General features: G+C 41.7%; 2 protein-coding genes across 2 annotated transcripts; both read right to left on the bottom strand.

The window, feature by feature from the left end:
- Positions 1 to 5,290: 5,290 nt before the first annotated feature.
- LOC128607323 (alpha-2B adrenergic receptor-like) lies at positions 5,291 to 7,897 on the bottom strand. The gene is made up of 2 exons (XM_053624057.1): positions 7,824 to 7,897; positions 5,291 to 5,879 (listed from the first exon to the last, which is right to left on the bottom strand). The coding sequence occupies exons 1-2, from the start codon at positions 7,895 to 7,897 to the stop codon at positions 5,543 to 5,545; spliced, it is 411 nt and encodes a 136-aa protein (XP_053480032.1). The 3' UTR covers positions 5,291 to 5,542.
- A 1,215-nt stretch (positions 7,898 to 9,112) lies between these two features.
- Positions 9,113 to 15,856, bottom strand: adra2b (adrenoceptor alpha 2B). The gene has a single exon (XM_053624150.1). The coding sequence runs from the start codon at positions 13,917 to 13,919 to the stop codon at positions 12,372 to 12,374; it is 1,548 nt and encodes a 515-aa protein (XP_053480125.1). The 5' UTR covers positions 13,920 to 15,856; the 3' UTR covers positions 9,113 to 12,371.
- Positions 15,857 to 22,267: the final 6,411 nt, after the last annotated feature.

Raw genomic sequence — 22,267 nt, 5'->3', positions numbered from 1 at the left:
TGAGTCTAAGGGTTTCATGCTGTTAATGTCAGATTCCGACCCTACCGTCTGCATGTCGCAGCAGAAAATGAGATTCATCAGAACAGGCGATGTTCTCCTTCTTCGACTGTGCAGATTACCGGAGCCTGTGCCCATTGTAGCCTCAGATTCCTGTGCTATTGGATGACAGAAGCGGAACCCAGTATGGTCTTCCGCTGGTGTAGCCCCTCCCCCTCAAGGTTAAACATGCTGTGCATTCTGACATGCTTTTCAGCTCAACACGTTTATAAAGAGTAGTGATTTGACTTACCGAAGCCTTAACAGCCATAATGTAACTAAGAGAGCCTTAATGCAGCTCTACTGTACGAGTGAACTACCTCAGAAAGTGTTCCGCTCATGTAACTTTTGTAACGCGGAGTCCAAAGGAAGCCCACCGGTGTGTTTTGAGGAGATTGTATCGATTTAGCTACGCAGTTCGCATGAGCGTTGGTAGCTGGTAGATATCCGTTTTTTATTTATTAGCTACGTTAGCTTTCAGTGCAAAAATTCTACATTGGGGATAAAGGGGAAGATCGTGTACGTCTTAGGTTTTTTGGTTTTTTTAAACTCTTCTGTAAGAGTTAATCCAACACGGTAAGGGTTAAATCAACGCTGGGGATTTTTGCCGTCCTAGCTGTTCACCCAGATGGACAATGGATACCATGGGGTTTGGACGTGTGCTAAAACAAGCTTCCCTCAGTGGATTAGGACGGACCCGGCCGAGCTGTGCGAGATGCTGATATGTGGTACGTGATGAGGCCGTGACTGAACACGCTTTGCACTTCCTGTCCCCGTGCGTCTGCCAAAATCTGCTCTTCTCCCTCCATCTCTCCCTCATCTCCAGAGCTGAGCGAATACTGTATGCATTTTGCATAAACACAACAACAAACAAGCAGGAGAAATATTAGGAAGGAATCTAGGGAACCGAGGAGATTACGTGCAGCGATCGAAATCCTAAGTGGCTTAGACGCTGGATGTGCGTGCAGGCATTTCCTCGTATTACAGCCTTATTAAAGAGTGTGACACGCAGAAGTGGCTGGAGGAGATACAGTAACTCGGTGTTTCGACTGCACAGCTGTCATTTTTATTCAGCCTCTACAGCGATTATTGTAAACATGATACTCGCACAATCGACACTGTTCATCGGCAGACTGACGCGTTGAAAAAAATAATAATCATGAAAAATAAAAGAATAAAACACTCAGGGATGACAGAATCAGTGACCGAAAAAAAAAAAATATGGCGAATGATAAATGTTTCCTTACAAAAAGCTACACAATAACTTTCTTCGAATACATTTCTCTCTCCTTAAAAAAACAACAACAAAAAACGTTTATTTATCTGATTATTATTCTTTTCATAATAAGTCCCCGGGAATGAGTTGTTACTATAGAAACGATAACATATTAGAACGAGGGCATTAATAATGTGAAGTAGCCGGAACTACCGTCAGACCTGCCGACAAATTTCTGACCAATCAGATTCGAGAACTCAACAGCGCCGTGCTATGATCATTTAGAACTCCGTTACTACTCAAAATGTTCTTTGCAGTCCTTTTCTACGCGTTTATCATCTACAGTTTTTACATAGCAGTCACTGACTGTCACGTCACCGTGTGAAGTCTATTAAATACAGAATGCTGTATTTGTATTGGTTAATCCGCGTCATGTGACCCGTAGTCCACGTTATTGTTGTAATGATGACACAATAAACTGCTTACATGAAGGATTTTGAAAAAAAACAAACACAAAAAAACAGCACTTGGAGCAAATTATCAGGTGTAAAATATAAAATAGTGACGCACCACACACACACACACACACACACACACACACACACACACACACACACATACACGCACAAAACCATATCAGTGTCACTGTTGTGCTGAGGATCATTCAACAGCCAGATAATATCACGATGACGGGATATTGTATCTTCCACTGCTCCGTTCCTCGTGTGTGCTACTGGCGAAAACGTCAATCACAAGGACACTTTCGTTATCCATCAAGACATCAGCTCGGAGGAGAAACTCGGGTCTCTGTGACACCCCTGACTCTGTGAATGTTTCTGTGAAACATGGACCGACTCAATTCGGCTTTGAATATACCTTTACTAGACCTTTAATAGTTCATTTTATTGTCATTTCAACCATACACAGTCGGTACAGTACACAGCGAAATGAAACAGCGTTCCTCCAGGGCCACGGTGCTACATAAAACAGCACGCTAACCACACGGGACGACACGGAACTAAACGAGATCTACACGTTTTTTACATAAAGTGCACGTGAAGACGTGTGCTAACAACACAGGACAGTACAGCACTACTAAGACAGGACAATATTCACAGTAAGCGGCAGTGTAGCGCCGAGCAGTACACAGTTTTAGTGTGGGAGTGTCCGATATAACAGGTAGTGCAGAAGATAGGAGCATTTTTCATTTAAAAGGTGTAAATATAAACCTGACATGCGTTGACTGAGTATTCAGATTAGATCAGTTTATAGCAAATAAGGACATCGCAGTTATTGCAGTAGCAAACAGGTAAAGAGTATAATAGTGACAAGGAATGAATGTGATATTTTTTTATAAATACATTAGCGGTAAAAATGCAAGAGAGTCAATGCAGGATATCGCGCTGTAATATTGTATTATATTGCAAATATTGCAGTGAAATATTTCACTGTGGCATGGCTTCATTAATTTAATGAGTCCTCTTATGTTCATTATTTATTAATATCAAAATCCAAATCCGCATTTCTTCATGAATTAATCAATCAAGACACCTTTTGTCATGTATCAAGGAGGTAACTCTGGACTTCATTTCCCAGCAGACACTGCACCATACTACATCACTGTCACATGACCACCTGCACCTGTATCACGTTTCTGTTTATATATATACATATATATATATATATATATATATATATATATATATATAGTCACTGTTTGTACTGCTTCCTCATCTTACGTATTGTCTATCTTGACCTTTGCCCCTGTACTATGTTTTGTTTCATTGTTTATGTTTAGGCTTAGCCACGGTATTTTGCCTAGTTGTCTTAATGTCTTTGTTTTGTTGTTTGTTTGTTTATTAAATGTTCGAGAATCTGCGCTTGCTTCCGTCTCTACCTTTGAACCGTGACACCTGTTGATAGTCTTCATGGTCATCGATACAGACTGGAGCGAGAGAAAGAGCGAGACGGAGAGAACAATCGTATAATTTAAGGACTGTTTTTTTTTTTTTTCTTTACTCCTTATCTTTATTCTCTAACACGTTCTTGCACTTGTGTGCACTTGTGCCGTTTTTCTCCCGTAAGCTACCTCTTCACCTCGTTCTACTAAGAGTCTTGGGGCCTTTTCAATCTCCTGTACTTACACAGAAGCTGTAATTAACTTGCTTTAAAGTGAATCTACGAGAGTACTCTGAAAATGTTGTTTGCGTTTTTCTTTTTTCTTTTTCTTCCTTTCTTTCATCTTCCACCCTTTGTAACACCCTCGACACCTTTCGCGCAACTCGCCAACTTTCCTCTAAGACGCGACGAAAGTGTTTAGAGCTGAGAATTACAGAAGCTGGAAAGCTGTAAGAATTTAAGAAAAAAAAAAATTACATAAGCTAGCTCGGAGGGATGAGTCTCAGTAAGACAACAAATCCCCACGGAGCGATGATTCCACATTTATAAATACATGCCCCTGATCCACTTTCTCTCTAGGCCACAGCTTAGCAATTACAAGGCTAAATCTGCGTGGAAAGCAAAAAAAATATATACACAAAATGTTAGGCGAGATATTCACACGGAACTGTTTACTGGCACCGAGCAAAGTGCTCATTAATAATTAAAGGAAAATGCTTCATGCAATTACTAAACACCAAACTCGCCCTCCCTCTCTTCCTCTCTCTTCAACCGACCCCTGGCTCAAGTTCAGAGCTGTTTGGCTCAGCGCTCTGTTTATAAAAGCAAAGTGCACATAAAGGCCACATTTGTCCCGTTTATTGTCGGTTAGTTTTTTTAATCACGGTACCTTTTCATGAGAGTGCTCTGAATCAAAAACGAAAAGGTCAGTGAAATATTTGGACCCCACATCAACAGAGTCTGGCCCTCCATCACTGAGCAGTAAAAACGCAGTGTCGGCACTTCTTCCAGCGACTGGATGCCTGATGTTTCCTTTTGTTTGAGTTTCAAGAAACGCTGTGGTTAAAAATAAATAAAAAATGACTTCAATGATTGACAAAACGTACCTTTATGGTTACCCCAAATATAGTCGAGATATATTTGGGACCTCCACTGGGATAGGCTCCAGGTTCCCCTGCGACCCTATGTAGGATAAGCGGTATAGAAAATGGATGGATGGATGGATGGATGGATGGATGGATGGATGTTTTGGACCCGACTTTTGTTTTGTTAGTCTTGCACTGGAGTAAAAATACATATCGGACCATTTTTTTAATCTCACTCCCATCTGCTCCCACTTTATGAGTAAGCACTTTCTCCTGGTCAGGGTTCCAGCAACTCCGTCAGTGCAGTGGGAATACACCCTGGATGGGGCGCCACTCCATCACACGGCACACACTTTCACATATCCAATCCACCTACTGGTATGGTTCAGGGAGGAACTTGGTGGAACTGCACAAAGACAGTAATCCAAGCTCAGGAAGCTTTGTGCTTTGACGCAGCAATGTACCAGAGTGCCACCCTTAATTGGTGGGTTGCCAGTTATAACAAATCAGCCATTTCGATGGCAACAGGATAAAGAAATGTACTAAGAATGAATAAAGGAACTTTGTAAACAAGCAGCAAATATGCTCCCATGTTAACGAACATGTTCATTTTTTTGTCCCGCCTGCTCTCGAGATTTTTTGTGCTGGGTCCTGCAGGATCCCAGTCCCGATACACCTGAGTCTAAATTCATGGAAAAATACCCTACTTATACCAAACAACATTCTTATGAGTTATGCAACCTCAATTTAAAAATGAAACAATTTTGTACAAAAAAAAAGACAGGAAAAAAGCAGGGGGCGGGGCCTAAGGCACGAATACAAAGCTCACTGAACGTCGCATGCTCATACGCATTCACCCACAGGACACGTTCGTTCGCATATCGCACAGCATCAAATATCAAATAAGACTGTTTGGATTGAAACTCGTGCACTTACTATCCCTGAGGGCAGGTGTTCTTGGAAAGGCGAAGAAGAGCGACACTATTGCGTCGTGCTCCCGTTGTTTTTATGGGATCGTCACAGGTGCGCAATCTTTTTTTTTGTTCTCGTCTTGATGAAATCATGTTCACCCTCTGCTGTCCATTGTGCATTTGTGGCAGGAGCAGTGGAATACTGTAAACCCGCAAGAGTCCGCATGAATTCACAGTCTGACTCTGTCGACCAACATTTATCAAAAACAATATAATGTGCTTCGTCATCGCGCAGCTATACAAAGAGCCTCTTATTTACACTCTTACAAAGAAGTTGTGCTTTTTCTCTATTTTAAATAGTTTGGGGTTGTTTTTTTTTCTCCACCAGATGCGCATTAAAAGAACGTACCCTTGGTGTTTTTGCAAAGAATCTTCTTGAAGGCTCTGCGGAAGTCCTTGTTGAAAATGGTGTAGATGACGGGGTTGAGGCAGCTGTTGCAGTAGCCGATCCAGAAGAAGAACGTAAAGACCGGCTTGGGAAGCGTGCACGTTTCGGGACACACGGCTTGCAGGCTGTAGGAAAAGAAGAAAGGGAACCAGCAGACGACGAACACGCCGATTACCACCGCCAGTACGAAGGTGAAGCGTTTCTCCCGGTTCACCATGGCCTTGCGGCGAGCCGAGTTGGCTGAAGTGACACTCAGTACGTTTACATGGACGACGATAATCCGATATGAACCCGATTAAGACGATACTCTGATTAAGAAACTAGCATGTAAACAGAGATTATTGATGACCTTAATCCGATTAAAGTCACACTCGAAGTAAACACGAAGGGAATTAAGACGTGTGGAGTTTTCCTGTTTTAGTCGCATTATCGACGTGTATCACAGACACGTACCCACCTTAATCACACTATTAACGTCGTGTGGGAGTTTTCACCGCATTGTGAGACAGGACACGATCTCACACGGCAGCGCTCGACCGTTTGACGGCAAACAAGAGAGCACGGCTGCGTCCCAAACCGCGTACTTGCCTACTATAGGCCTGTAGTAGGAGAAATACATGTATCTCGGCTACTATATAGACGGTAAGTACGCGGTTTGGGACGCAGCCCAAGGCTTCAAGCAGTCGTCTATTTGCACGTACAGCACGACAAATAATTAACCGCACTTAAAGCTTTCGTAAAATTACAAATAAAAACTCCCAAAACTGTATACGGTTCCATAACGAAGACCAACTGTACATCGATACGTGAAATTCTGGAGGGACGTCGGACGGCGTGGCGCGGGGACGTAATGACGTGCGCCGTTAATCGATCTATGTTCTATAACACGTAACACGGGAACATGAAAGGAGTATTCTAAAAGCGACTCATGTAAACACCTTAATCAGAATATCGTCTTATTCAGAATAAGATCAATAATTAGATTACTGCTGTCCGTGTAAACGTAATCCATGTCTCTGTATTTCTGGATGCTGGCCGAAAAGTCACCTGAGAAGGTCGGTTATCTTTGCATTGTAATATCTTAGGCAGTTATTTTATGACTTTTAATATACAGCTCGGAAAAAATCCCGAGGTCCGGACCCCGGTGACCTCAACGGTGGATACGACCATGAGCGTGTCGTCGATTTTTTCACTGTGTGATTATTCTCAATATTTTACACTACACTACACTATATGGCCAGAAGTTTGTGGACACCTGACCATCACAACCATATGTGCTTGCTGAACATCGCATTCCAGATTTATTTGACCTGTTATAATAACCTCCACTCTTCTGGGAAGACTTTCCACTAGATTTGTGTGTGGTGTTGGGGATTCGTGTTCATTCAGCCACAAGAGCGTTGGTGAGGTCAGGCACTGATGTTCGGCGAGGAGGTCTGGGGCGCAGCCGGCGTTCCAGTTCATCTTAAAAGTGTTCAGTTTGGTTGAGGTCAGGGCTCTGTACAGGACACTCGAGTTCTTCCAGTCCAACCTTGGCACACCATGTCTTCATGCTGGAACAGGTCTGAGCCTCTTAGTTCCAGTGAAGGGAAATTGTAACGCTACGGCATACAAAGACATTCTATACGATTGTTTGCGTCAAACTTTGTGGCAACAGTCTGGGGAAGAACCACATATGTGTGTGATGGTCAGGTTTCCACATACTTTTAGCCATATGGTGTATAAAATCGCAGATAATAAATAATAAATATTGTCTTGCTGAACACATACAATATGTTATAAGACTTTAAATATAAATCTCTAGCTATACCGAATAATCAGTATCAATTAAAACCTAAATCTCTATAAATAAATGGCACTATAAATTAGTAGCCACAGGGTTTTTTTTTTCCCCTCGAAATATATAAATAATGAAAATGTACCCACTGTTAGAAAATTATATGGAACCAAAAAAAGGTTCTAGATGAAACGTCCTCCGGAGAAAAAAACCTAGAATTTGTGTTGTAAAAATGTCCCGGTGTTGCAGAACGGCTCCTTTGGTGGTATAGATTACAGAGAGAGAAAAAGACAGGTTTAGTTTATTTATTTTTTTTGTTTGATTGTTTATTGTTATTGTTTATTATATCAGCGCATCAGCTTGGGTTGCCAGATTTACAATTTAATGAGTTATGGGGACAGTGGTGCTGATCGGTCTAATTAGATCAGACGGAATTCCAAACTGATCACACATTAGGCTGATCGGGTCGAATCTGCGTTGTGATTGGCTGAGGTTGATCAGGTCGAATTTGATCAGGGTTGCCATGATGGATCACCCTAACTGATCAGATTAGCCAGGTTATATTGTGTTTAGAGCCACCCAATTGTGATCAAAATCTGCTGGGTAGGAGGCTCGTGTGTGGTACTAGATTGTGGTATTTTTTTTATTATCACAGTTCCAATTATTTTGGTTTTAGGCTGGGAGACCCCACATGCATCACAGCCTAAGATAATCCTCTTCAGGGGATTAGTTTTGCGTTACAGTAGACCTTTATGGATATTAATACTGATTAAAAAAAAAAAAACTGTTAAAATGATAGTTAGTTAGTTTAGAGGGCGAGCGTGGAAAATGACTGAATCAGCTCTGCATTAGCATTAGGCCTGAGAATGTTTATTTAAGTGGTTTCATTTTGTTTCAGCAATTCAGAACTTTAAGAGTTTGTTCAGTACCATAAGCGTTAATTCGGAACTATAAAGACTTGATTCGGCACAGGTCTTAATTCGGCACTCTAAAAGTTACGTCGACACATCGGAGGTTAATTCAGCGCTCTAGGTGTTAATTCGTGTGCTCTAAAAGTTCGTTCAGCACTGTAGGAGTTAATTCAGAACTGTAAAGAGTTCATGCAGTACTTAATTTCAGTATTCGGAAATCGTGGCCTGTGCGTGCAAAACATATTGACAAAGCAAAAACACGACAGGAAAGTCAGAAACACAGCAAAACTGACGCGAAATGAAACGGGGAGGTCCTCAGAAAGGGTCCTTACTAAGCATCACAGGCCTTGCCGATCCACAACGTTAATAGAGTACGCAGGTGCTAAACACTAGCCTGAAGTTAGCCGGGTTATTCACCAGAGAGAATTACTCATCACCATGATAACATCACTCTAATAGCTTTGTATTCAATTATTTTTGCTACAGAAACTAGACAACAAACAAAAAAATTGGAATTCTTTTTCCTCGTGATCGTCGTACATCGTGTTCAATAAGCACCTCCCCTTTCCAGTGTCATTTAATAATGATGTCTTGTTGTATTTTGTGTGCTGTTTTTTGGTTTTAGTTTTGTGTTTTCTGATTTCCTGTTTGGTTTTGTTGTTTTTTTCTGATTTCCTGTTTGGTTTTGTTGTTTTTTTCTGATTTCCTGTTTGGTTTTGTTGCTTTTTTCTGATTTGCTGTTTGGTTTTATTGCTTTTTTCTGATTTGCTGTTTGGTTTTGTTGCTTTTTTCTGATTTGCTGTTTGTTTTTTTCTGATTTGCTGTTTGGTTTTGTTGCTTTTTTCTGATTCGCTGTTTGGTTTTATTGCTTTTTTCTGATTCGCTGTTTGGTTTTGTTGCTTTTTTCTGATTTGCTGTTTGGTTTTGTTGCTTTTTTCTGATTCGCTGTTTGGTTTTATTGCTTTTTTCTGATTTGCTGTTTGGTTTTGTTGTTTTTTTTCTGATTTGCTGTTTGGTTTTGTTGTTTTTTTCTGATTTCCTGTTTGGTTTTATTGCTTTTTTCTGATTTGCTGTTTGTTTTTTTCTGATTTGCTGTTTGGTTTTGTTGCTTTTTCTGATTCGCTGTTTGGTTTTACTGCTTTTTTCTGATTCGCTGTTTGGTTTTGTTGCTTTTTTCTGATTCGCTGTTTGGTTTTATTGCTTTTTTCTGATTTCCTGTTTGGTTTTGTTGTTTTTTTTTCTGATTTCCTGTTTGAGTTTGTTGTTTTTTTTCTGATTTCCTGTTTGGTTTTGTTGTTTTTTTCTGATTTCCTGTTTGGTTTTGTTGTTTTTTTTTCTGATTTCCTGTTTGGTTTTGTTGTTTTTTTCTGATTTCCTGTTTGGTTTTGTTTTTTTCTGATTTGCTGTTTGGTTTTGTTGTTTTTTTTCTGATTTTCTGTATGTTTTTGTTGCTTTTTTCTGATTTGCTGTTTGGTTTTATTGCTTTTTTCTGATTCACTGTTTGTTTTTGTTGCTTTTTTCTGATTTGCTGTGTTTTTTTCTGATTTGCTGTTTTGTTTTTGTTGCTTTTTTCTGATTCGCTGTTTGGTTTTGTTGCTTTTTTCTGATTCGCTGTTTGGTTTTGTTGCTTTTTTCTGATTCGCTGTTTGGTTTTGTTGCTTTTTTCTGATTCGCTGTTTGGTTTTGTTGCTTTTTTCTGATTCGCTGTTTGGTTTTGTTGCTTTTTTCTGATTTCCTGTTTGGTTTTGTTGATTTTTTTCTGATTTCCTGTTTGGTTTTGTTGTTTTTTTTCTGATTTGCTCTTACTTGTTTGTTTTGTTAAAGCATTCGGCACTCCTGACCCACCGCAGCACCCCTATAACATTAAAGCGTTCAGCTGCACCGTAAAGTGTTGCTCATGTTTAATTCATACGGAAAAAAAACATCATAAGATTGCTCTCCCCCTTGTTTCTATTTATTTATTTATTTATTTATTTATTTATTTATTTTTAAATACACACACTGCAAACTCCTAACTTACTCTGCCAGTATATCCATAACGCGGACATAAATATGGAAATCGGAGTCGCCGTGTCTACAAAACTGCAGCACGGTGTGAACGTGAAGCTCTCACATACCCGGCCTGAGCGTGACAGCCGAATGCACGGCTTTTAAAAACAACGTGCCGACGTATTTATTAGCGCCGTTCCAAAGCCGTTTTGTAACAGGTTGCTTCCTGTCGAAGAGAAATGCGTGTCAGGGTCACATCCCTGTACACATTTTTAAGGAAAGGAAATGCTGATCATCTCCCATAGCTGCCGTAGTGGCGGATGCTGCTGTTCTCCCAGTATAGCCATAAGAATGCGACTGAGGGAGTGGTGTTCATATTTCAGTGGCTTTATTTCCAAAGAGTGGAGGAAATCAAACAGACTACACGGATAAAGATCTGGAGGATGATGCATTTGCAAAAGCTTTGTAGAGTGCAGCCCAAACGCAGTGTCCTTACAGAGGAAAACCGAAAGCAATAACCACTTAAGACTATTCAGAGAAACAATGTAAATACCAGATATAGCACTTGATGAATTATTTTTTACATAACAATTTTTTTTTTTTTGTATTTCCCCCATCCAGCTTACAGAGAAAATGAAGAATGCATGATAACAAGCCAGGAATATATATATATATATTTTTTTTAAAAAGACAAAAAAAAAAAAGACATGGAAATAAATAAATAATACAAAAGCAAAATTGTTCACGGGCCCTGACTGAACCGCAATACACCGAAATCCACATTTGTGCTGTTTGGATAATAAGCACAGGTGTAACAGCGCTGGCACGATGAAGCAGCTGGATGGGATGGGAGGCACTGGCACAAGCTGGCAGAGAAGGCATGCTTGAATGTTGTTGTTTTTTTTTGTTGTTGTTGTTTTGTTTGTTTTTGAAAAAATCAAAACACAAATTTTCTATTAAGTGCCAATGATGAAGATGAGGGATGAACGTTTCTTCATACGGCACGAACACAAACCTCCCTGCACGCCACACGCGCACACGCATTCACCCACAGCACGCACTCGCAGTCGCGTTCGCATTCGCACATGGGGCAGTCGCACACAACATGCGCTCGCTCACTCACTCGCACGCACTCGCGCATACCCACACGCGCACACGCACACATGACACTTTGATCATCAAATAAGACAGGGAAAAAAAAACCCAAAATAAAATAACAAATAAAACAGGAAGTGTCATTGCCATCAGCCCTTAGTCCCAAAGTATCACCCTGCTGAACGGTCAGGGTGCGGTAGTGCCGTTTAGGGCAGAGTTCTTGTAGAGAAAAGTGAAAAAAATGGTCCAGTTCTAATCAGAGTCCATGGCACACATACTAATCCTTATCTACCTCAAAGCAGTCGCATCCATGTTCACTGCATTACCAAAGCAGGCCAAGCTCCTGTACGATAACCAAGCTTCCCTCTGTGGATTCAAGCGAGCGTGCCTGCGTTACTAAAATGATCGGGAAATCACAAATCCGCCCGGTGTCACCTGGAACTTATCTGCTTTTAGGCCGAATCTGAAGGTGTTCTACGTGAGCGCTTCTCTTCTCTTCTCTTCTCCCTTTCCTTTTCTTTTTTTTTTTCTCCTCCCCCCTGCAGGATTAAAGCTTGTCAGGTTTTAAGGAGGAGAATCTTCTAACTGTGTTGTCTAGGGTGTAAGAGCGAGTGATGTGCGGATCAAATAAGACTGTTTGGATTGAAACTCGTGCACTTACTATCCCTGAGGGCAGGTGTTCTTGGAAAGGCGAAGAAGAGCGACACTATTGCGTCGTGCTCCCGTTGTTTTTTTTTTTTGTTCTCGTCTTGATGAAATCATGTTCACCCTCTGCTGTCCATTGTGCATTTGTGGCAGGAGCAGTGGAATACTGTAAACCCGCAAGAGTCCGCATGAATTCACAGTCTGACTCTGTCGACCAACATTTATCAAAAACAATATAATGTGCTTCGTCATCGCGCAGCTATACAAAGAGCCTCTTATTTACACTCTTACAAAGAAGTTGTGCTTTTTCTCTATTTTAAATAGTTTGGGGTTGTTTTTTTTTCTCCACCAGATGCGCATTAAAAGAACGTACCCTTGGTGTTTTTGCAAAGAATCTTCTTGAAGGCTCTGCGGAAGTCCTTGTTGAAAATGGTGTAGATGACGGGGTTGAGGCAGCTGTTGCAGTAGCCGATCCAGAAGAAGAACGTAAAGACCGGCTTGGGAAGCGTGCACGTTTCGGGACACACGGCTTGCAGGCTGTAGGAAAAGAAGAAAGGGAACCAGCAGACGACGAACACGCCGATTACCACCGCCAGTACGAAGGTGAAGCGTTTCTCCCGGTTCACCATGGCCTTGCGGCGAGCCGAGTTTGGCGTCCCGTCCTGCTTGTGCTTCACCGAAGCCAACTTTGTACCCTTGGCTGTAGTGACCATGTCTCTGTACTTCTGGATGGTGGCTGGAGAGTGAACACTAGCGTCAAGTTCAGCACCTGGAGTCACGGGAATCTCGACACCCACCCCTCCGTGCTCCGTGTCTGAATCGGAGCACGAGCTCTCTCCGTTGTTGTTGTCGGGTTTCTTTCCGCTCCTTTTCTCCTTCTTGGCTTGTTTGGGTTTGTTAGGGGCTGAGTCTTTCTTTTGCATGGAGGAGATGGACGGTGAAAGGGAAGGAGATTGGACTTGAGGAGGGGTAGGAGTGCTGGGAGTCATCTCTTTGGAGGGAGAAAGGGGTGGATGCAGGTTGTCGGTGCTTGCCGGATGTTGTTTTCCCTCGGCTTGAGGTACGGTGAGAGTGGGAGGCCTCGGAGTGGTCGGATTCCTCTGTGGTGTAGACGGCGTATTCGTGCCATCTCCTCTTCCATTTTGGAGAGCTCTATCGTTCGGAGTTGTGGCGCTGGCGGGGATCTCTTTCCTCGGCTCTCCTGGTGGGCATCTTGTGCGCTGCTTGGCGATCTGATAAATGCGCATGTAGACGAGAATCATGATGAGGCAGGGGGCGAAGAAGGAGCCGATGGTGGAGTAGAGAATATACCAGCGCTCGTCGTTGAGCTGGCACTGAGGTCCATCAGAGGAGCTGGCGTTCCCCTGGTTCTTGTTCATGGACAGCAGCGGTGGGAAAGAGATGACAGCTGAGATGAGCCAAACGACCAGGATGGCGCATTTGATTCGGCGTGGCGTCCTCTGGGATCCGTATGTCACGGCTCGGGATATGGACATGTAGCGGTCCAAGCTGATGGCGCACAGGTGGACGATGGAGGACGTGCAGAAGAGCACATCTAGTGCCAGGTAGATCTCGCACCACACTGAGCGGAAGTACCAGAAGCCCATCAGCTCGTTAGCCAGCGAGAACGGGATGATCAACGTAGCCACCAGGATGTCCGCCGCAGCCAGCGAGACCAGAAACAGATTCTGCGGCCCCCTCAGAGACCGACTCGTCAGTACGGCGATGATGACTAGTATGTTTCCCACGATGGTGAAGACAATCATCAGAGTAATCGCCGTGGCGAAGGCCGCCGTCGCTTCAGGAGAATACGGGGCTGATTTCATGCTCTGATTGGAGGTTGAAGTAAAAAATGCTGTGGTTCCGCTGACGTTTTGGTCCATTCCTAAAGTCCCCGGGTTTGCCATGACTGTCGTCGCTCCGCTCGTAAATCTTCTCGGCTCAGTGATTCTGAAGAGCGGTCCTTTTCAGCCCTTTCACGAAAGTCTTTTTGAGAACCGGTACTGGCTTTTGTAGCGTCAACTCTGCACACAAACACAGATGAAATCGAGCCACACGGAGATCATGGCTAAAATCGTGTCCCGTCGGTGCGTTCATATATCCTGGAAACTTTGCATTTCTTTCTCTCTCTCTCCTCTACTCCCCGTAAGTCCATTCTTTTCCTCCACACGCCTAAAAATACTCCAAGATACAGATCACAGCCGTTTGATTTATAACCGATGTATCCGCTTTTTTCTGTCGTCGTCGTTTCGAGCTATTTCTCCGTTTGGGTTTAAAAAAAAAAAAAGAAGCTTCACAATGTTAAAAACAAACAAACAAAAAAAAACACCCCCAAACCGGCTTATACTTTAGACTCGCCTGCTGTTGTGTCGCTTATAAAAACAGGCATGATTATGGGATATTTCTATTAGAGTAGCCTATAATATTGAACAAAATATCATTAAAAACATGTTCATAATATTGCCTCTCTGAGGCCACATACTCAGAAAATCTCAGTAATGACTAGAGAGAATTGTACTGCCTGCCACCTTTCACAAAGCATTCTGTCAGTTCTCATCATCTGATGACTTTCAGTATTTCATAACTATACAGTTGCATCTAATAAATTTGGATATATTCAAATGGTCTTGCACACACGCACACACACACACACACACATATATATCTATATATATAACGTTATAAGACTTGAAGTATAAAATCTCTATATGAACAATCAATATCAATTAAAGCCTAAATCTGCATAAATAAATTGCAGTATAAATGAGTAGAGATTTCCAATCCACATTATACTTAAGACTTTGTTGTTGTTGTTGTTGTTTTTCTTCAAAATATATAAATATTGAAAATGTACCCACTGTTAGGAAATTATATGTCACCAAAAAAAAAAAAAAAAAAAGGTTCTGGATGAAAAGTCCAGTGTTGTTTCTCAGTCCTCCAGAGAGAAAAAACTAGAACGTGCATTAGGTAGAAATGCCCCGGTGTTGCAGAAAGGCGCCTGTGGTGGGTTAAATCTCACTCAGAGAGATGGAGAGATGGAGGGATGGAGAGATGGAGAGAGAGGCGTGAAGTAGTTCAGTTTTTGTTGTTGTTGTTTTTTTTTTTTTTGGTCCAAGTCTAATTGAAGTTAAGGTTTGATCCGCCTGTTTCTCCGGTTCTGTTCCTCCGCGTCTCGCGCGCGCCGGAGCGCCGGCGTTTATATCAGCGCGTTTGCTCGGGTTGCCAGATTGGTTGTGTTGAGTTTTTTTTACATTTTTTTTTATTTTATTAAACCCCAACATAATGAGTTTAGAGCGGGTTGCCAGTGTTGCACATCAGGCAAGTTATGTATGTAATGTTTGGGTTCGAAACATTAGACTGATCAGATTGAATTTCGCTTTGTGATTCTTTAAGGCTGATCAGATTGACTTTGGTTTTGTGATTGGCTCAGATTGATCAGATTGAATCTGATCACGGTTGCCAGGGTGGATCACTCTAACGGATCCTCGTTGTTTGATCTAGATTGGCAAGGTTGTATTGTGTTTAGTCTGAGTGGCCAGTTTGAGATCAAAATCCACCGCAACAGAGAATTGTATGTTGGTGTGGGTTGCCAGATAGTCATATTTACAGTTTTAGAATGCAGATCTATTGGTTTTAGGCTGGGGTTTGAGTGCTGGACAACAACAACAACAACAACAACAAAAACATATAACAGTCCAATACTTTTTTCTCCCCTGAAATTTCTGAATGAGCTCTTAATACAATGAATACAGAAGTTCTTTAGGTCTGACGATGTTCAATTATGTTCACTGTAAGGTTTAATTCTGCTGTGCAAGAGTTCATTCAGAACTTCAGTTTCAAAATTATTCACCCCCTTCATGGCGAGCATCTTCAGTACTTAGTATAGCACCTTCTTGCCGTTATGACCTGCTGCAAACGAGATGCAGAGCTTCTGGCAGCGTTCCTGAGGAATCTTCTCCCGTTCCTCATGAGCAACGGCCTCCAGGTCAGTGATATTCTTGGGTTTGCGTGCTGCGACCGCCTTCTTCAAATCCCACCAGAGATTTTCTATGGGGTTCAAGTCAGGTGACTGTGACGGCCCTGTAGAATCTTCCAGGATTCTTCTGCAACCAATCCCTGGTGGGATTTGAGGTACGCTTGGGATCGTTGTCCTGTTGGAAGGTCCGATGACGCCTGAGCTTCAGCTTCCTCACAGACGGCGTGATGTTTTCTCCTAGGATTTCCTGATGCTTCACTGAATCCGTCTCGCCTTCCACACGCTGCAGGTTCCCAGTGCCAGAGGATGCAGAGCAGCCCCAGAGCGTCACCGAGCCTCCACCATGCTCGACTGTGGACAGAGTGTTCTTTCTTCATTCTTCTTCCTCCAGACGTACCGCTGATCCATCGTGCTGAAAAGTTCCAGTGTTGTTTCATCGCTCCACAGAACAGAATCCCAAAACTCCTGTGGATTATTTATGATTTTGAGCGACTTTTCTTGTGCTTTCGGGTCAGTAGTGGTGAACGTCTTGGAGTTCTGGCATGGAAACCTTCTGCATTTAGTACGCGCCTTACTGTGCTCACTGGAACCTCAGTGCCTGTTACACCGAGTCTCGCTGCAGGTCTTTTTCAGCCACTCGAGGGTTTTTCACAACCTGCCTTCTCACAAATCTGCTCGCAGCTGTTGATATCTTCCTTTTTCTGCCCCGTCCAGGTATTTAATTAATTTTCTTCCCCTAGCCAGTTCAATTATTTCATGTGTTCCAGCTCAAGCACATCTGGTGCAACTAATGAAGCCCTTGATTTGTTGCATCAGGTGTGTGACACCTGCTTTGCATATTTGTGCTGTTGTGAGGGATTCTATTCAGGGGGGTTGAAAAATTTGGATTGCAAGTGTATAAGATTGTTGTTAATTCAGTTCTCATGAAGTTACTTCAGCGCTATATGTGTTAGTTCAGCACTGGAAGAATTGATTCAGCACTCTAAGCATTAACTGGGCGTTCTAAGTGTTAATTCAGTACTCAAAAAAAGCTAACCTGGCCCTTTAGATGTTGATTCAGATGTTACCCTAGGTCTTATTTCAGCACTGTACTCCATGTGTTAATTCAGGACTGCATGAGTTAATTCCTTACTCTCGATGTTACTTCAGGACTCTAAAAAGTTCATCCAGCACTGTAGGTATTCAGTACGCTAGGTCTTATTTCGATACGGGTTAATTCAGTACTTAAGTACAGTAACTTAATTCAGCACGGTTCATGTTCGCTCAGCTTCGTAGGTGTTAATTCAGCGCTGTGTGTTAATTTAGTACGGTATGAGTGCATTCAGCACTGTTAATTCCGTAATTACATTAAGATAGTGTAACGACTGTGCTATTTCAGCACTGTACGTGTTACATTTAGCACTGTCTGAGCTACTTCAGTACTTTAGAGTTAATTCGGCACTGTACGGCTTAGTTTAGTTCAGTAGTGTATAATTCATCCCTGTAATAGCTAAGTCAGCACCGCAGGAGTTAATTCATACAGTAACTGCTGCGAAGGAGTAATTTTCTGAGCGAATGCACTTCAGTTTCTTATTATATTATTTCTGCACACACAGCAGACCCAATAAAAATGTATATTAAGAATTGCTCACTAAGAGGATAGCACTGTGTTTTGTACAAATTAAAAAGCAGATGTGTTTGCAGTAGTAGAACATAAAAGGTCAGAGGTCACATTCCGCGTTGGTGGGATGCGGCTCGTAATCTGGCAGGAAGTGTGGAGGACTCCAAGAATGAAGTGCGTTAGTGCTCACTTCAGCTGACAAAAGTATAAAATGGCCGAAACGCCCCGACGGTGAGTCACGTTATAGTGATGTGTAAAGGCGCACGAAAGTCAAAAGTGTCTGTTCAAGCTCCAGCATTTCAAAACTCGCTCGCCGTTTAGTCAGTTACACAAAAACCACAGACATGAACGCAAAAAAAAAAAAAAGTGAGCGTATGTTTTACCAAGCGATGCCGTGAGTAATGAGCGATCACATGCGAAAGCGCGTTACGACACATGCCCTCGACCTGAACGGATCACTTGTGAAAAATAATTCGTACGAAAATGAACGAGTCATGCCTGAAAAAAATAACGTGAAAACAAATGAATCGTGGCAAAAATAGTACGTGAATATTAATAAATGATGTGTAAAAACGGTGTGAATATGAATAATGAAAAAAAAAAATCTGTCAAATAGACAAATAAACAAATAAATCGGGTGAAAATGAATGAATCGCGTTGAATAAATGAATCATTTGTAAATGAATAAATAAATGAATGAATGAATCGTGTAAGAGAATCACTTGAAAATAAAAGAATCGTATGAAAGGCACACGTGCGGTACATGTGAGAACGTGTGAAACGTTGTGTGAGCGTACGCTTTTCACGCGCGAGGTTCGTGTGATGCTCCTGTAACACTTTGTAACACTGTTTAACAGTCACTCAGTAAAAAAAGTCAGCTTTTCTTTCGCAGCTTCCTCGAAATGATCAACACTTTCAGAGAAAAGTACATGATTGTCGCATGGCTATTCTACGAGTTAGATCAGTTCCACCACCGTTATTACGTTTGATTCATCCTATAATGACACATTAATTAGCCAAACCAGGTCTCTCAGTGATGGGTTTTAGTGATGGGACACAAACGTGGATTTGAGTGTAATTACAAATCCCAGGGTTCTTTTACGAATGACTGAACTAACACACGGTCACACTGACCGACATGAAGATGGTGTAGCAGGTCATAATCAGCCAAACGTGTACTTGAAAAACATTGCTTGGAAATCTGGGACAGAACATATATCAGAAGAGCCATAAAAACAAACAAACAAACAAACAAAAACAACAACAATAACCCATGATCATTTTCCTACGAAACAGACGGACATCTTGCCGAGTGTTTATTCACAATCTGACACCAAGTTCAGTAGAAATCCGAGTGAAAATGGTCTTTTTATTTGAAGCTATTTATTATTAGAGAGACGAATCAGATTAGATTGCTGTGTGTTAAACACAATAAAGTCCGACACAAGGGCAGAATCAGTCCAAAGTTGATTTTTATTTATTTTTAAATATTTTTTTTACCTCCCTTACCCAAAACGTCACCAGCATGTCAGAGGCAGAGCTGCTGGGAAAAACACTGACCCTTCATGCAGGCTTGTGTGAATTTCCGAGGAGGCTCGGTGACGCTGTGGGGGAATTTCAAAGTGACAAACATGTCATGGATCTGGTCAAACACAACAGGATGATAAGTGCAGCAAAAAAAACAAAAAGAATGACATTTGGAGTCATTACGCTGTATATCTGGGAAAGTGACCGACTGGTGAAAGCAGTATAGAGCTTTATATAAACACAGAACACACAGTAGGAGTACAAGTTCACTTTTACAAACAAAACAAAACAAAAAACCAGACCCCTGAACATATGCGAGGAAACAGCCCTTCATGAAACATGGAAAAATTTACAACAACCCCACTTCATCTACGCATTCTAACGATAGCAACCTTTAACAAGAAATTATTTCCATTTATAATAACAATAATAACAACAACAACAATAATAATAATAATAATAAGAGGAAGAAGAAGAAGAAGAGGAAGAACAGTCCCTCACTAGCCTCTTTTTTCTCTCTTGTGAAGATAAATAAGAACAATTTTGTGCATGGGGGGTGGGGGGTGGGGGGTGCGGGATGGGGGGGGGGGGTAGTACTGTTACAAAAGCACTGACACTGGAGACTCCTTCCAGACATGTTAAAGAAACGTGTCCTCACAGAAAACCTCACCATTCACCGCATCGTTATTTGATTATACCGTTCCTTGGCTAAATAACAGCGTGATGGTTCGTCTGTTTATCCGTTGTTAGGTTAAATCATGTAAATATCTACATCTAAATGGCTGAACGATCTCAAGGCCATTAATACACACCTCCTGACATCTCAAATCGCTTGCTCTGCATACGTCTAGTGTGAATAGTGGTGTATGTATTGTGGTGTATTATTAGCACCCGGATGATGATTCCACAGGAAATGTGGAACCCTGGACACATTTTACAGCCTAGGCTGTGGTGCGGGAACATTTTGAGCTTTTAAAAAATGAGCGATTGTTCCTGCGGAGGTTTGTCCTGCAGAGGTGCCGTGTCGTGACGTCCCGCATGGGTACCGCATCTCAGGTTCATTTTAGACCGCTGCGTGCCTTCCAGGGATCAGATAGTCGAGCGGATAGAGGATAGTGTGAGGATTCGCACGTCCCGGAGGATCACGGTCGTACCGAGATTCCCGTTTTCCGTCTTCTGACGCCGAATGTAGCCCGTGAAGGTTTGAATCAGGTGTGTTCAGTGAGTCAGAGCGTGAGCTGGGAAATCTGTGGTGTGTTCTGTCACCTAGTGGACCAAAACAACCTTGACGCAAATGACCGGAACTGAGACGTACAGTACAAACCGCAGAGTGACTCGTGTCCTGTGAGAGTTCTCCGACTCGGTAAGGTTCTGGATGCTTTTTTTTTTTAATGAGGATTTTGTTGTCGATAAAGAAAAATTGAACAAACAAACAAATAAACAAGCAAAGAAAAATGTTAATGAAAAAAAAAAAATTCGTTACAATTAAATTAAAATAAACAACTTCAAACCAATAAAACGTACTTAAATGGATTCAAAACTAATCAATTAACAAATTAAATTATTCGGAAGAAAAAAAAATCTCAAATTTTAGTGGGTTAAAAAAGGGCCACAAAGATCATTGTTAAATGGTAGAGCGAGCATCACTTTGAGCTCTCTCTCTCTCTCTCTCTCTCTCTCTCTCTCTCTCTCTCCCAGTTAACATCATTATAACTTTGCAATACTTTTGGGAAACTCAGCCCTGCACTAACTCGTTTTACACAGAAGCTACAAAACACAGCATTTTAAACTGAGAAGATAACCCACCATCCATACGTAAGAGCTCCTCTAGATCCTAGTATAGGATTATAGGAATGTCCTGGGAATATCCTGGGAATGTCCTGGATGGATAAGAATGAGAAAAATCTTACCTACTTCTGCCGCTCTTCTTTCACCATCTCGAGCGTAATGGTGTGGCACAGCGAAATATTCAGGATATAATAACGATTTATTCTTTTTGGAAGGAAATCAGAGGGTTATAGAATGTTAGCAGGAGTTAATTTGGGTAGTTGTGCCAGCTAAATAGCAGCTAGAGCTGCGATGGTGTATTAAACATGGATTGTTGATTAAAGACGAACTTGTACAAAGTAAACAGTGACACCAATAGGCCATAGTTTAGATTTCCACCTGGCTCTTTTCCCCTCATTCTGAGAGCTTGCCTTGTTATAAGTGAATACAATTCATATGGGTCATGTCTGCTCTCATTCTGTCCACACTGACCCACCGTCTGGCCCGTTTTACCTCCTCGGATTCCTTATATGGTCGGTCGTTCCCGTTCCCTTTATCCTGTTATTGTTTCACAGGGACTTATACGGCAGCATAAACTAAGACCGATTATAAACCGATTCAAACATGTGCTGTTATTTATTTATTTATTCATTCATTCATTCATTCTAAAGCCGAAAGCTCTCCGGTATGCGGACTTTGTCACAGCGGGGAGGTTTTCCACCACAGGAAAGTCTTCACGCATGTTCCCGATAAATCCCTTTTCAAACACGGATAAAAACCTACACAAGCTACAGCACTTCAGTCGTGACAGTACTTGGGTGAATCCATTCAGCGTCTCGTTCTTGAAACGTTTATCCCCATGCGGTCACCTGAACACTTTCACCCCATTCATATTTCATGGGAAGAAGAAAAGAAAGTCCTGACATTGTCTTTTCTTTACTTGTAATGATGTTCTAGATGGAAAACAATCAAATATATATATATATATATATTTTTACGCTAATCATTAGAATGTCCTTCATGTCCTCTTGTCGCTAGCACGGATGATAGTTTTGTGTATTTGTTAATTCTATGCTAAACCCCCTCCCCCCCTCAAATCTATTACTCTTTTAAGAGTAAATGATATAGTATCATTACTACACACATTTTTAATGGTTACATTCACGTTTTCTTCGATGTGATATTGAGTTACAAGGCGGTTACCAGGAGGCCAGAGTTCACCTTGTCTCACACTGTCTCATATTGTCTTCTCTTCTCTCCATCGTGATTGGATAATCTGATGAGACAATCGCTCTGGACTTTTTGACTCGTCACTACAGTTTTTTGTTTAATAGTCTTTGTCTTTGAGTGTTTATTCTGTTATAGTGTGTGTGTGTGTGTGTGTG

Source organism: Ictalurus furcatus, chromosome 5 (genome assembly GCF_023375685.1).
Source record: "Ictalurus furcatus strain D&B chromosome 5, Billie_1.0, whole genome shotgun sequence".
NCBI classification, from domain to species: Eukaryota; Metazoa; Chordata; class Actinopteri; order Siluriformes; family Ictaluridae; genus Ictalurus; species Ictalurus furcatus.
Note: the sequence above shows the minus strand (reverse complement) of the source record. Positions and strands in the feature narration are given on the sequence as shown.

Bases quoted from the DNA above. Each gene is read 5' to 3' on its own strand.
- adra2b (XM_053624150.1), bottom strand. From the start codon at position 13,919: ATGGCAAACCCGGGGACTTTAGGAATGGACCAAAACGTCAGCGGAACC.
- LOC128607323 (XM_053624057.1), bottom strand. From the start codon at position 7,897: ATGGCAACCCTGATCAAATTCGACCTGATCAACCTCAGCCAATCACAA. The intron at 5,880-7,823 runs GTGTGATCAGTT...ATCGGGTTCATA, and splicing joins TTCGACCCGATCAGCCTAAT to TCGGATTATCGTCGTCCATG.